Below are 16,461 nucleotides of genomic sequence, written 5' to 3' on the forward strand. Positions count from 1 at the left end.
GTGTGCCCATTTTTATTTTTTAAATGGATCTAATGAAATGCCTTTGACCGTGACAATTTGACAGCAAAGGTTTCACAGATTCACCTTGATGAGGTAAGAGGGTTTTTAAAATTTTACCTTAACACAAAATGAGGTGATTGTGAAGAATTTACTGCAGCTGATACTTCACAATAGGAACATTGTGCCCTCCATTGAATAAAGACTAGACCTGGGCAGAGATGCCCCCTGAAAGTCCATGAGTTTAATCATCCGTTGGTGACCCCCACGACGAGGGCGAGCGATGCACAGTGCAGTACAGTATATAGAGGGATTAACTGATGGTGACGATGACACTAGAGGCGACTGCTCGTTCAAAACATCATTGACAGCTCCTGAAGAGGTAAGCTTAGATGCAAGGCAGCACCAATAGTTAGGTAACAGACTGCAAATACACTAAATGGGTTTTTAACATGAACGATGGGAACCGTTGCACACACAAGCTGAGACGAATAACAGACACAAGGGGAGGAGCGCAGCAGAGGACATGTGCGGTGCTTATTTGATATACAAATATCGCATGACGTCATCTGTGTTGTGCACACGGCCTTGAATGTTTATGTGTTAAATCATTTTGGTTTGATATGGAATATTTCTTAAGACATCGACTGGTTCAAATATATTTTTTAGGAAAAGAGATGTATTTTTTATGCCAAGAATGACTTTGATTAAAAAAAACCCTGTATATTGTGAAGCTATTTATTTTATATGAAATCCCAGCTCTACGGCAGACAAAGCAGTGGGGAGAACGATGCACACGCAGGAAAAGGTTGTGTACGCTGGTTTTCATGATGAAACGGACAATATTGAACGTGATGTTGAATGTTGAAGGTACCTTTTCAAGCTGTGTGAACTCAGGTGGGCCCTTGCTCCCATCAGTAAGCAAAACCTTCCTGCTGCTGTCAGACTTTACAATCAGCACTGCTCCCAATAGACTACTGACCTCATCCTGTATCCTGCACTGTGCAATATGCCTGTACTATGGGCACTTCTGCTTTTTGCACTATTTGGACTTATTTAATCATATTTATTCACTCCATATCACATTTTTACAAACAAACAAAACAAGAACAACTGCACTACATCATGTGAATATGTACATATGTCTATTTCTATTTCTTCCCTTTTTAAATTTAACTTTATTGCTTATTATCTATTTTTGCTATTTTTTATCTTATTTTGTCATATTCTGTTGCTGCTGTGACAAAAGAATTTCCCCGTCTGTGGGACATTAAAGGTTTTCTGATTCTGATTCTGATTCTGATTCTGAAAACACTCTGACGGTGGGACGCAATTGATTTTTAATGCCCTGTGATGCAAACACTCTGCGGTAACATGTTGAACTTGCTGTATTTTCACACACACACACACACACACACACACACACACACACACACACACACACACACACACACACACACACACACACACACACACACACACACACACACACACACACACACACACACACACACACACACACACACACACACACACACACACACACACACACACACACACACACACACACACACACACACACACACACACACACACACACACACACACACACACACACACACACACACACACACACACTTTCTCTACTGAACATTTGATTATTCCACATAAGTACATCAAACTGCTGATGATTAAATGAGCCAGCAGAAAAAAACGTCCCCATATCAGAAACCAGATATCTATTGTTTTGACAACATCCATTCCCACGCCTTCTCACATATCATGTAATACGCGTCTTTCTGTACTGTATGTTATTGCAAACACACTTATTGTTACCAAATCTACATGTATTCTTGAAGAACCTAAAGGCTGAATCAGAGCCCTCACACTGATCTTATTTTACTCTTTCTTACTTAAAATAATTATGTCCTGCAGTTTAACCACCACATTGGTCACTGTAATCTATTTCATTCACTACTTGTTATTTGACAGATGGTCTGGGACAAGTCTGCTCTGTCTCCCCAGAGTCAGAACTAAACATGGAGATGCAGCATTCAGTTATTATGCACCACACATCTGGAACAAACATCCAGAAAACTGCAGGTCTGCTGCTACTTCTAGACTTTTCTGTTTGCTACTGCTTTTCAAACGGCACTTTAATTTCTTTTCTCTTGCGTTTGCCGATCTTTTATATGTTTTAAATCTTTAAAAAATGTTTTAATGATCTTTTATATGTTTTAAATCTTTAAAAAAATTCTTTAATGATCTTTTATACGTTTTAAATATTTAATATGTTTCAAAGTATCTTTTATGTTTTAAATTATATTTTTTATGTTTTAAATATTTAATATGTTTCAAATTATCTTTTTTATGTTTTAATGATCTTTTTTATGTTTTAAAAGATCTTTTTTATGTTTTGAATGATCCTTTTTATGTTTTGAATGATCTTTTTTATTTTTAAAAATATATTTTTTATGTTTTAAATGAACTTTTATATGTTTTAAAAGATCTTTTTTATGTTTTGAATGATCTTTTTTATGTTTTAAAAGATCTTTTTATGTTTTAAATGAACTTTTATATGTTTTAAATGTAATTAGATGTTTTCCCCCAAATGCTTTTAATGTTTTATGGAAAGCTCTTAAAATTAACTTATTGTTGAATTGTGCTATACAAATAAACTTGCCTTGCCTTGACAGATTCTAAGATTAGGAAATGTTTCAGAATTAATTTCACATCGCCAATGAGACCATTTTCAAAACAGACAATTGCAAGACAACTATAAGAAAATAATATATGAATTATGAATTGATTCTGTGATTGGTATGTGGTTGTGTGTGGGTATAAAGGGAATAAATGTTCAAATCCAGTTACTGAAGCTGACTATTACCATTTCTTCTTTGAATTAATCACATTTAAATCTTTCATTTCTCTTTTTATTGGCACTAATTATCCTTTTAACCTCTGAACCTTATCTTGGCCTGGTGTCAAATGAAACTTTTATGTCAACTTTTTATGTTTTATGTGAATTTGTGGAGGTGGGGAGTTTGAAGACTGTATTACATTTCTGGAATAGCATGTGTTGCGGATCACATTAGCCCCTTGGCACCAGCCACAGGCAGCTGCTGACAGAAATGCCTGTCATAAGAAAGGAGAGGCTCAGAAAGATGCAGAGACAAGAAATGGAACAAGGGAGGGAGCATGTGTGAGTGTGACAGAGAGTCAGAAGAGAGTGAAAGCAACATAGATTACCTGCGAAAGGAAAGCCAGACCAGTTTTTCTTGTTTCTGCATATCTCAAGAAGGTGGGACGTCCTCGTGTAAACAGCTCAGTGCTCATACAACTCAGCACGAGGATTGTTCTCTGCACCTTGGATTTAAAAAATCAAACTAAAAGGTACAGTGATGCATCTACAGTAAATTCTATGTGTAAACTTTGTGCAAACAGTGTGTGTGTGTGTGTGTGTGTGTGTGTGTGTGTGTGTGTGTGTGTATGTGTGTGTGTGTGTGCGTGTGTGTGTCAGAGAAAGAAAGAAAGAGAGTGTGTATATGTGTGTGTTTGAGAAGCAGATACACCTGTCATATAACCGACAGCTTGTGTCAGTAATATGTTGCTCAGAGGACACGTTTGAAGAAGCTTCTCTTTATCTCGATACATAAGATTATTTTATAATTTATAATTGCATTAAAGGCTTTATCTGCATTATGTTATGCTGCTTTGTCTTGGAAGAGGAGGGATGACAGAAGAAAAGAGGAAAAGAGATGTCGGAGCGACAACCTTTTATATTCATTTTCTTTATCAAGTTGTGGTGGTGTTGTGTCATCTGCATACCATGCACCTGTGACAGTGGTTTTTCCTGTAGTGAGCATCTGTCACTTACATGCACGCAAATATACCAGTGTGAATACTCAGCATTCTTACAATCAGCTTGAGGAATGTTTCGATATTCATCATTTTTTTAATATGTTTTGATGATGTCAAAATGAGCTTGTTTTTGATCAGGACTATCAAAGGCTTTCACATTACATGTATAGACTTGTCAAGCTAGAAAAGTAAAAACATATCACAGCTGAGGTAGAAGGTATGATTCACATTAGGTAATAATGAGATGATGTACAGTATAGCTGGATAATGCATTTCTCGGTAAACAGTAAATGAGGTGTTGGTGACTTCACATAAAAGGTGAAATACTGGTTAACATCTGCCTAGAAAAAACATGCTTGTTATAGTACCGGATATTGTATGTGTATGCCTGATTTCACTCTGTCTACATTCACATCAGATGGCTGCACCACCGCCTCAGGTGGCACCTAGAAGGCATTCAGGTGTCCGGGTCATGATACTTCCAGGAGAGCAGCCTCCTTCTGGTAGCCGACTCAACTACACAGATTTGGGCAAAGGTATAGTCATCTGCAGAGTGTGTATGTATGTGCGAGCATGTGTATCTTGCCACAAAGATGTATTTCCATCCTCTGCACATGAGCTAATACAGCAAGCTGGAGGTTTTTGTTTGCTTTCATGGCTTTGTTCTTCCTCAGAAAATGGTGCCAGTGGGGAGTCAAATCAAACATCTCTGTTGATTGCACAGAGAGACGTGGTATGTGCTTGCATAAAACATTTTGTTATTATTTTTTCATGTGTGGGCAAATGCGTTTGTGAAAAAAGCATAGAAATAATCAATACAAACACACTGAAAAATATAAAATGTTTTTTGAACATTAAAGCACGTAAACATGTTCTGAAAGAAACCCAATGTAAAGTATGAACCTGAAAATGTACACATTATATCTTCCTTAACATACATTATTTTTCTCCAGGAGATTATGAACCACTGCTTTGACGACGTGGAGCGATTCATGGCGCGCTTGCAGCAGACAGCGGAGGCCCAGAGTGTTCTCAACCAACGCAGGAAGAAGAGAAACAGAAAGAGCAAGAAGGGGAAGGAAAAAGATGGTGAGAGTTATTCTCCCACCCTATTAATTACGACTAGGATGGTCAAAATAAATGAAATACCCTGCCAAAAACGGTTTGCATATCTTCAGAAACAGACCCAAATAACAATATGTAGTTAGATGATGGATCTTAGGTAGGACGTCTGAAGAAGTTTAGATCCGCTGGGGGCAGGGAAGGACAGACGTTAGAGATGCTTGGCAGGAGAAGCAGAGTAAAGGCAGGAAACTGGAGACAAAGGCTGAATATTGGCACAGTATTTTGCACGCTGGAAGAAGGTCAACAAGGTAACAACAAGTCATTATAATTCTTGCCTACAGAAAGCATGGACGAGAAACATGACAAAGCAGTTACTGAAGCTGGGGCCAGGTCAATCCAGGGACATAAAGAAGCAACAATATTTTTTTCTTTAAATGTAAACTTATTTTAAATAAGCTTCATTCACCCGTTTATTCTGTTGGGTTCATACCAGAAATTTTCAATATCCTGTTTGATTATGAGTGAATAAATAACCTTAAGGGCATTTTCCACTGTGACGTGAAGATATTAGAAAGAACACTAAAACCATTTGGTCTCCCCATTATCGGTCACTAAAAACTGCAAATACCTGTGAATAGGAATTTGTGTCAATCTGTCTTCACCCTGTGTTGTCCTGGCAACATGTCCCGGGTGTTTCCCAGGTTTGAGGTTTCAAGTATATTTTGTGGCCAGTGTATGAGACACTGAGATAGGTGTGACCCTTGATAGGGCTATAGGCCATCAACATATTATATTAATAATTAAATAGAAGTTTGTTATTAGTCACTACCACTGGCTTTGGTTTGTAGGAGTACTTGGAACAAGCCAGAACAAGCACTCCACACCTTTATTTGAAGCCTTTTACTGTAGTGTTTCTTTTATTTTGCTACATAGCAAGTGTGAAAAGCTTGCTATTTAATATAACTTGCATTTGGCAGCTTGCAAATTGTTCTAGATCATTAAAATACTTAACAAATGACAATGTACAAGTTTGAATAATAGCAACAGTGATTGTGGAGGACTTTTGTATCATGTTAAACTGTGAATGTGCTCTTCTGTGTGCAGATGATTTGTTGACCCTGAAAGCTTGCCCTCCACCAGAGAAAGAATTTGTGGACATCTTTCAGAAAATCAAGTACTCCCTTAGTCTGCTGGTGAGATAAGACTGGCCATAACTGAGTAGTGAATAAGCTGGTAAATGAACATATACATTTCGATAACACTACTGCAAATTGAAATGTAACTGGCCGAATTTGCTGGTTTATTTAGGACCGTCTCAAGTCATCCATCGCACAGCCTGATGCACCACAGCTGCTGCACTCTATCCTTGTGCCTCTTAGACTGGTGAGTCTTTATAATGTTTCACTTCGCTTCTCTATTGCTCTCTTTGTGAAATTGACAGTTGCAACCCACTCTTTCACAGATGGTGAACACCACCGGAGGGCCAGCGTTAGGAGCGTCGGTGGTCAGTCCTGCTATGACCAGTGGTGCCGTGTCACTGCTCCAGGAGCATCTGACTGAAGAAGAAAAGGAGCTGTGGACTTCATTGGGGCCCAACTGGATTTCACCCTGGTCTGTGTGTTTATGTATGTGTGTAGATCTTGGTTTACGAGTTGCGCTAACAAGATCCTTTGGCTGTTTTCCCCAGTTCCCAACTTACGGTGTCTGTTCCTCCATACTCGCCTGTCTTCATGGATGGGTGGCAGCCTCAGGCCTATGACTCGACTGGCCAGCTTTTTGAAGATCCCATCGAGTTGCAGCACAAACAAGATGCTTTTAGGGAAAGTAGGAAGACACACACTCTACAGGACCAAGCTCGACAGGCAGCGGATGGCCCTGGTGAAGACACTTATGAAATGTAAGTCTGCAGGCATCACAAAAACTGTTGCAGAAGAAGGACCAATGATATTTTTAGAACAGGAGTGACGATGCCCAATAAATTACTAATGGCTGCAGAAATCAGGTTATTGCCTAATAAAATCAGTCTGGAGGTTATAAAGTCTAAGAATAACTTATGTCAATGTCTCACATTAGAGATTAAGTAATCTGACTCTACTTTGATGAATAGGTTTTTTTTTTTGTTGCAAATCTTTTTCTCTATTTCAGAGTTGAAAATGGGCTCCCACCAGAGGGTGAGAGACTTTACTGCTGCAGTTACGACTTTGTGGCTAGAAACAGCAGTGAACTCTCTGTACTACAAGGAGAAACACTAGAGGTACATCCATAAATAGAATAAGAAGTGTTGACCCACCTGTGAAAGTAAACGTGTTCTTGGACTGTATCAAAAAACGTGACTGATCTTGCTTTAGGCCCTCGAGTCATCGAAGCGATGGTGGAAGTGCCGGAACCGCTTTGATCAGATCGGATTTGTCCCCTCTAACATCCTGGAGCCTCTGTCTGCTCTGAATAACACTGGCAGAGACAGCCCCGTGGTTCGCAGAGAGTCAAAGGTACATTAATAATAATAATAGCTTTATTTGTATAGCACCTGTAAAAACAGCAGTTTACAAAGTGCTTTGACATATCCAAAATCAAAATACACACATATATATATATATATATATATATATACTGTATATATATATATATATATATATATATATATATATATATATATATATATATATATATATATACAGTATATATATATATATATATATACAGTATATATATATATATATACAGTAAAAAAGAAAAAAGAAAATAATAATAATAATATTAAGTTCCATATTTACTTATTAGTTATATAACTTAATACAGTTATTAACACACAGTTTTGCTGTTGTGTTGTGTCAGTGCCTCAAATAGAATATTTTGCTTTCTGTCTCATGCCTTTTCTCCAGTTTTTATTTATTCCTCCTTTTCCACAACAGAAGACCCCCATTTCCCCTCGGACAAAGTACTTCTCATATGCTCCACCAAGCCCGGTTGGGACCAGTCCCACCGCTACAAGCCCAATGCGACCACAGAGCATGGTTTTACCATCTACAACACTGCAGACAGAAGACAGTGACCGAGGTAACGTGTTGAATCATGTAGACGAACATAAGAGAGGCTTGTTGGGATATCAAGTTCCCAAACATATTCACTGGAGCGTTTTATGTTCTTTCAACAGCAGTAGGAGTTGGCACTGTTTCACATCTGTCACTTCAGTGCTTCTAAAGTCCTATCTCCAGTAGACAGATAGTTCAAAAAAATCCTTCTCATCCTTTGTTGTATCCATATCTAAGAGGAAGAAGCTGAGTGTCATGCTTCCTCTGCTGGTTCTCTATATCCTGTGTAAACCCATGGTACATCATGGACACAATAGTCTTTTGGTTAGTGAATTGCATTAGATCTGTTGTCAGTCAGATGTTTAAATATCTCAGTCCTACAGAACACTGGGATAATGTTGATTGCAAGTGCAGAGATGACTGGTCAACGGACCTAAAAATCATTCACCTTCCATGAACATTAAACACAAAACAACCCTGGTATTTGAGCACTAATCTTGATTTGGAGCACTAGAATTACATTTAAACTGGAGAAATGTGTGTCTTGTGTATGGTATTTGCAGTCCAGGTAATAAATGACGAGCTTCTTCAACGACTGGCTGGGAGAAGAGGCTCAGCCCGTCCGCTGGTGGTCCCCCGGGCAGCTGACACTTCTACTCCCCTGAACTACCACTCACCGTCTGCAGAGGTGGAGGCCTGGCTCACCGCCAAGGGCTTCAGTCAGCCGTGAGTGTGTACTCTTGGAGGAAACTCCAGATCTGACAAATTCAGAACGAGGCTAGTTTGTAGAATGTTTTAGTTAATTTAGAGCAACACCTTGTCAAGATCCACCAGGAATATCAAGTGATATAAAAGGAATAGTCAAAATGGACAGGACATTGACTCTACCGTATACAAGGATCTCCAGTTTGTTCCAGTTGCAGCACATGCAGCTTTCAAAGGCACACTTCCCGGTTTCATTTAGTGCACAATAGCGCCCTCAAATGTTAAAATGTCCTCCCTGCCCATGTTTATGTAGTGCAACTTAACTGAACTGAGGTGAGGTGAGGTGAGGTGAGGTGGAGTTGAGCATAAACAGTTAGCTAGGTGGACATTTAGGACACTATTACTACAAGAAAGCCAAGTGGAGAATCAAAATGGGAAATTTAACAATGAAAGGTGAACAGAGACCAACACTGTTTTTGTTGCTCCTTTGTCCTCTGTTAGGACAGTTCAGAGTCTGGGCATTTTGAACGGGGCTCAGCTTTTTTCCCTGAATAAGGAGGAGCTCCGCACCGTGTCCCCAGAGGAAGGTGCACGAGTCTACAGCCAAATTATGGTGCAGAAGGCCCTTCTAGAGGTTTGTCCAGTGTTTATTTTGGGTGTTTGCTCAGCCTTGACTTATGCACAGACTTACGTCATTACACTGCTACTGACCTACACTGACCAAAGATTAGATACCTTTCAATTTACAAAACCACCAAATTCATATTAGGTGCTACAAACCTGATAAGCCAATATTTGCAGACGGTAGATTTTACTGTTGCTGTATTGTAAAAAAAGTTTTTTTTCATATGTGCTGAGACTGTCACTATATTTCGACAGCACATTGAGACAGACGATCTGTGAAAAGTCAGGTCGCTCTACCTCTCTGTCTGCTTTTTATGTCATCTGCCAATGACAGCTCATGAACTCAGATCAATCTGTGAAACAAATCAACAATCAAATAGGACTCTATAGCCTACACTGTTACTGTGTTGCATATTTTTTGCATAAAGTACTTTCAGAAACTTACTTTACTGTACCGTTACTCATTTTTACAGCTAAACAGTACACTAAAACATGTTTGCTGCATAGCTCCATAGTGTAATCTGAGTTCATGAGCAGTCATTGACTCCTCGGCTCAGAGTGTTTTGTTTTTTTAGGTGTGGCGGAAACTAGCGGGTGTCATTAGGAGCACATAGCCAGCTATGGGGTATGGAACGGTGCAGCATTGTTGGTTCCAACAGATGGCGCTAGAAATAAAGTGATGGTTTCGGCTCAGGTGCTCTTTGGATGCACTGGGCTGTTTCTTTCATTTTTTCTTTCTGGCTTATTTTTTTTGCATCTTTGTTAATAACAAAAATACTGTTAACTACAGTGAAACAAATAGTTCTATACAAATCAAGTATGATTACTTTACAGAACAATAATCATGCCATGTTCTATGATAGTGCACCACCTATTGAGCCTCTCTGCAATGGCAGAACAGATTTTACGGCACGTGTCAAACCTCAAAGCTCAGATATTTATTTTCTTGGTGACTCAGCCTCTTTGCTCTAGTGTTGGCACTGAGGGGGCTCTGGGAGCATGAACAGGAACAGAAGATTTTTCACAGATGGTCTGTTTCATAGTGCTGTCAGGATATAGTGACAGTTTCAGCATATATGCATAAAAACATTTGTTTACATTTGATTTTATTTACAGAAAGTTAACAACTTCAGCTTGAATTACTAGAGCGCCTTCTTGTTCTTGGTCTGGTACTAAAGTAATGTCATAATGGGTGTCTTCAGGGGTGTGTTTTAATTTGACCTTCATTGCACAAACATTGTGACCAAATAGGACTACAATTTAAGTGCCTATGTTATTTTCAAAGGACAGTGTCTTAAACGATTTAAAGGTTGTTAAATAACATTAAATATGTGTCCTCCTCAGGATGTCCGCAAAGCCACAGAACTAGAAACTGTGATGGAGAAGCAAAAGCTGAAGATTGACCTGAAATCAGAGAGTGGCGTAGTGTGATGGGGCTCTTGAACATCCACTGGAGCCAACATATACAGCTGGAGTAATGTTGCAGATGGATTTTAATTTAACTTTAACTTAATCACACATGCTGTTGTATTTATGTACTATAGGTTCCTCAATAAAGGCAAGCTGTGTATAGAAAAGAAAAAAGAAAAAAAAGCTCACTCACTTATACTCTTAATTGACTTTGGGACTTTTTTTGGATTTTTACATGATTTTAAACTTCAACTTCTCTCCGGAGTTTTACTTTGACTATTCTTACTGTTGATTAACATTATATTTTTTACAATTTGAACATTCCTGTCATCCTTTGTTTAGGCAATATCTTAAAGATGCAATACAATAAATTCAATCAAATACTGATGAGTTGATGTGTTAACAACGATGGACTGAAACTGCTTTTTAGAATTATACAAAATAAAAATGCCCATTGTGTAATATATAATTTACATGTCTCTGTTGATTATAAAAGTAGATTGAGGTGCTCTATAAATACTGTGAAAGTATCAAAATGCTCAATCAACAGAGAAATACACACAGCCCATATTCAGAAAATGTGCCTTTAAAACGAGCCATAGAAAGTGACAATGTTGCTCGTCGCAGTCAGATGCTGTTTTAGACCAAATACACATTCAAATGACACACACACTATTTGAATCCTGACTCTTTCTAGGATGTTTTATAGAGACCACATGTTTCTGATTCTGTGCTTTTTATTGTGACTTAATATCATGACATAATGTACAACACAGTAACACAGGGGATCAATAGTAGTCAATATTTTGGCTTCAATAAAACTTAAATGATGTGTTTTCTGTGTCTATGTGTTTACGGCAACCCTTCTTTCCATACGTTACATGATCAAAATATACACGTCTAAAAAAAGTGACGAGTTCTAGTTAAGTCATTTCGTAATGGATCTTGTGTTTGATAGACTGCAGTCATTTTTTCAGCTGTATGGAGAATTAAAAAGTGACACCAAAGATGTCGACATACATACAATCGGATTCATTCACGGTCATGCTACTTCAGTACATTTTTACACTGACAGCACCAGCACAAATTTTACAGATGACATTCACCAGAGCGCAAATGTTCTAGTGTAAACAGTGATTATTTGCACCTGAAATTGTCCATCCTCTCATTTTATTTCTTTATTTATTTTTTTTAATAGAGGTAGGCAGTTTAAAGGGATCATTCGGCTTTCCTGAAGCCGGGTTGCATGAGGTAATTAAACAGTCAAGGTGTTATATCTGCGGAAGATGACTGTTGGCACGCTGCCAGTTTGGAGAAGCAGTCAGGATTCATGACACATAAGAACTTTATTCACCATAAAAAGAAGTCCCATCTAAAAAGAAATCAATATCAGTTTCAAAAGTAGATTATATTTGGAATATTTTACTGCTTTACCATGCTGTCAGACAGTCCTTTCCTTTAGCTCCTGCATTTTTCCAACATATTTCTACACATAAAGCCTAACTGTGCCGCACACTGTATTATGCTGCAGGTCAGCTGTTTGGGGTGGACTCTCCAGAAATACAAGAAAATAGAAATGAGTGATTATGACAGCAATGATGAAATGCCTTTCACTGTGGAGATAAGAGCATCCCTTTATGAACCAGTATATATCGAAGAAGAACTTTTGAGTGAGACTGAACAGCTGAAAGAGAGAGAAACTATAGTAAACACTTAAACTGAAATGGATTTTGTTTAGGTGTCCAAAAAACGTTTATCTGCTGCCCCCGTCCACAGCAACACATTGCTTAGCCTACGTGTCAGGACTTCTGCCTGCTTCTCAATCTACTGTAGGTAATACACTGATAATAGATAAGTTCCTCATACAACCACACTTCAAAAAAGCCAAACCATCCCTTTAACAATTTCAGTTACAAAAATTTACTTGGTAACAATTTAAAGTAATTACACTTTAAATATTTGAGGAAACAATTCAAGTAAACACGTATCTAAAAGCGTTTTTAGTTTGCTTATTACTCCCAAAACAACACTTCTGCATATAATTTGTTATACGACAAAGAAAGCATACAATATTTCACATATTACTTCATAGCAAGGCTTTCAAAATATGTCATAAAATGCACCAAAAAAAACCCCATTCAGACTTCTGATTTTTTTCTCATTATGATAAAAAATGTTGTGCAATATTTTGTGAATCTATTCGCCTGCTGGAGCAGCTATAAGTCACTTCTGGCATTTTTACAGTAGACCTATACGCATATGGCAATTAAAACATCGACAAAAATCAAATTAGATCTTACTTTTAATTTGATTTGATTTTGACATGAATTGACTTTATAGCAGTTTGGACTATCCAGACCTTTTTAGATGCACTCACACTGCACCTCAATGTTTCACACATATCGATAAAAAAATGTATATTTCCGCGGCAAGGAGCCAACACATGTCTCACCCTGAGACTCAAGAAAACTTCTCCTATTATGGCTGTTCAATGAAAGATGTAGCAGCTATTAAATGTATGTGTAGTTGCTATTTTAGCTTGATTTATATAAAAAAAAACTCACATTTGTTTCAACAAAAATCTGTAAGTAAGTGCGCTTACTGAGGTAAATTATTTGGTAGGAAAACTACTCTTTTTTAATCACTGTGGTCACAAGATACAGACCTTTGAGCCGCAGGAGAAGAGGTAGAATTAGTAATCCTCACTGCGTCCAGCTCTCGGCGTCTTCACTCCTCACAGGTGATGGTGTGGTCGCAGCTGTCCCAGTTCAGGATCTCCTTTTTCTGAAACCACAGCTGGATCTCCCTCTGTGCCCCCTCTGGTGAATCACTGGCATGGACCACATTCCTTCAAATGACCAAAACATGCAATAGCTTCACAAGATGCAATTCCTGGAAGGTGTCGGTCTCATGATAGTTTATTCCTGAAATCTACTCTACGCATAAAGAGGTGAAATGACGTGGTGTTACCTGCTGACATGAAAGCTGAAATCTCCTCTGACGGTGCCTGCCTGGGCCTCCGCTGGGTTAGTGTGTCCCACCATCGTACGTGATGTCTGGACTACTTTGTGTCCTTCCCACACCTAAGCAAACAACAACATATGCAACAAAAACAAGATATTCAATACTTCTAGAGATCTGTAGCAGGTTTATAGCTGATTTTCTAGGAATTCATTTTAAAACACACCTTTCATGTCTGTCAACCTAATGTTAAAGGTAAAAATATATTTTTTAAAAGAAGCAGAGATAATGTAGAATGCAGGAGCATCCCACAAGGAGGCAGAGAGAGGGGCCCCTCACCATGACAACAACAGGCCCTGAGGTCATGTAATGCACCAGACTGGGATAGAAGGGCTTAGTCCTCAGTTCACAGTAGTGCTGAGACAGGAGATCGTCCGACACCTTCACGACAGAGACATCTACAGTTAGAACTTGAACATCCCACAAGCATTTAAAACACATCTATTTCTGACTTCTTTACCTGCAGCATTTTCAGGCCAACCATCTTGAAGCCCCGCTGCTCAAACCTCTGAATTATTTGTCCCACGAGACGACGTTGAACTCCATCTGGCTTCACAGCAATGAGAGTCCGCTCCTTTACATCTGGAGCACCTGGCAGGAAAGACAGAGTAGCAACACCTTAGTGATTATTTATTGCTGTTTTCAGGGGTGTAGATAAGATTTCTTTTGTTCGTATGCAACTCATACCATGCCACCATAACTCACAACTTCATAGAGACTCGTCATATCATTCAAAAAGTACTTCACGGGAAATAACATACTGTGCTTACCTTTCTTGTTTATGTGTCCTAAACAGCCAACAGCATGTATCACCGCTTACTTAAGTGGTATATTAGTCAATCATAATTTTAAGGGTCTCAGGCATGTAAAGTCTGAAAATAGATTTAATAATCAGTGCTGTGTTTATGTCTTTTACATTTTTATTGTATTATTATTATTATGATTTTTACCCATTATGTTTTAACAACCTAAACGATTGTTACTGATTTATTTAGTTTTAGGTATAAGACACTTCTGGACCAGTGAGAACTTTTTAATTTGCCCTTTCCCTTTAAATTCCCACTGTCTTAAGTTGGATGAAGTGTGATACAGTATGTGCCTCTATGTGATTTTCCGATATGTGTACGTGAACTCTACTGCAAACAAAATCTGCCTCAGGTACTAATAAAGTAACTTGAATTGGCAGCTTAGTGTAAAATGACTCTGTTACAAGTAAAACGTCCTGCATCTAAAACATTAAAAGTACATATATATTTACATTAAAAAAAACTACTTAAAGTAGTCATTAAGCAAAATGTTGGACTTGAGAAATATCCCTGAGTACTGATTTTTGATGCATTAATTAGTAAGAACTGCTAATGTTACAGCTGGTAAAGTTGGGGATAATCTTACAAATGTATCCTAATTTGTTAGTTGATTTATATGTTGCATTAACAATTTGAAACTGCAAAGTAACTAAAGCTGAAAATAAATGCAATGGGGTAAAAAGTACAAGTATAAAGTAGCATAAGTAAATGTACTTAGTTACATTCCACCAGTGACCCTCATACACTGCCAATATTAGTAACCTACAAGAGGACAAATACAGTATTTAGTCAAAGTCTGCACCCAAAGTGCAGGGAAACCGAATGAAATAGAGGCACATCAGATATTGTATTTAGATGGTTGTAGTTGTACGCACAGAGCAACAGCTGCAACACGTAGGAAACTTATGAACGACTGCACGCGATCAATTACACACACACGTGACGCGCCACGGGAGAAACTTAATCTGCTGGCATTTAACTTGAAGACTGTCCGTCTGCGCTTTAACTTTACGCACGTCTTGGCCATCGCAGCTCACTCTTTCTCCCAACATCGCCCTTACTTAAATCATCATCATCATCATCATCATCACCACTATCTGTGTGTGTGTCTCTAACCTACTTCCAGTTCATGACCCCGTGAAGTTTGGCAAGCGGATTTGTTTTCGCAAACGCCCCAGTAAAGTTTGGAACAAATAAACATTGCGCCTCGGAGGTAAAGGTCTCTTTGACTCGCTGCCAATAATGTTTCCATCTCAAGAAATATAGGCATATATCTATGTCGTGATCACATTTGCAATACACATTTCTTAAGTGAATCGGTCAATTCCCGAATTAATCAATAAGTCCTGAATGAGTGCCGTTTATTCCCGTGCGTAAAAGTCAGCGCGTAAAAAACACAAAAACAAAAAAAAAACCCAGAAGAAATGTACAAAAGTAAAACTGATGTGAATAAAGTCACTTACTTGATTTGCTCCTGTATCCAGCAGCAGCTCCGTGTCCACCCAGAAGCGCAGTGGGAAGCCCAGCTGATGGGAAGCGTCTCGTAGGTTCTTGATTCCCTGAATAAAACTGTTGGAGGAACCGTTTAAACACACACCGCTGCAACAGGACCATGTTTTGACGTGTGTTTTTTTTGGTCAGCCCGTAGAGAATGAGAAGTAAATCCTCCTCAACCAAAACTCACGAGTCATCTCCGTCTGACCTCCCCACCTGACTGACTGTCGCTCAAACGGGGACATATTTAACTCCAGTGATGCCAGACGCATCTGTTGTTTCTCTTATTGTGCAAAAAGAAATACAATTCCAGCACTGAGCGAGAATTCAGAAATTCCTCACCTCTGTCTTGTTCCATCATCTAGCAATAAAAACACTGATCCTGCACTCCACCTTCTACTGTCGAAGTTTGAGAACAATTATTCAAGTTTTACAGCAACTCAAGT

General features: G+C 38.5%; 2 protein-coding genes across 2 annotated transcripts; one reads left to right on the forward strand and one right to left on the reverse strand.

The window, feature by feature from the left end:
- Positions 1-3,294: 3,294 nt before the first annotated feature.
- Positions 3,295-11,501, forward strand: eps8l1a (EPS8 signaling adaptor L1a). Its single transcript, XM_083932111.1, has 14 exons — positions 3,295-3,390; positions 4,277-4,394; positions 4,533-4,591; positions 4,812-4,947; positions 6,028-6,116; positions 6,232-6,306; positions 6,386-6,534; positions 6,611-6,820; positions 7,069-7,177; positions 7,272-7,412; positions 7,836-7,980; positions 8,519-8,681; positions 9,162-9,294; positions 10,629-11,501. Exons 2-14 carry the CDS (start codon positions 4,277-4,279, stop codon positions 10,713-10,715), a joined length of 1,614 nt encoding a protein of 537 aa, XP_083788237.1. The 5' UTR covers positions 3,295-3,390; the 3' UTR covers positions 10,716-11,501.
- Positions 11,502-13,421: 1,920 nt separating this feature from the next.
- nme4 (NME/NM23 nucleoside diphosphate kinase 4) lies at positions 13,422-16,135 on the reverse strand (the record flags this gene model as incomplete). The annotated part of the gene is made up of 5 exons (XM_083931228.1): positions 13,422-13,542; positions 13,665-13,777; positions 13,995-14,096; positions 14,176-14,306; positions 15,985-16,135. 5 exons carry the CDS (start codon positions 16,133-16,135, stop codon positions 13,422-13,424), a joined length of 618 nt encoding a protein of 205 aa, XP_083787354.1.
- Between the last annotated feature and the right edge of the window lie 326 nt (positions 16,136-16,461).

Source organism: Echiichthys vipera (assembly GCF_963691815.1).
Source record: "Echiichthys vipera genome assembly, chromosome: 17".
Lineage (NCBI taxonomy): Eukaryota > Metazoa > Chordata > Actinopteri > Perciformes > Trachinidae > Echiichthys > Echiichthys vipera.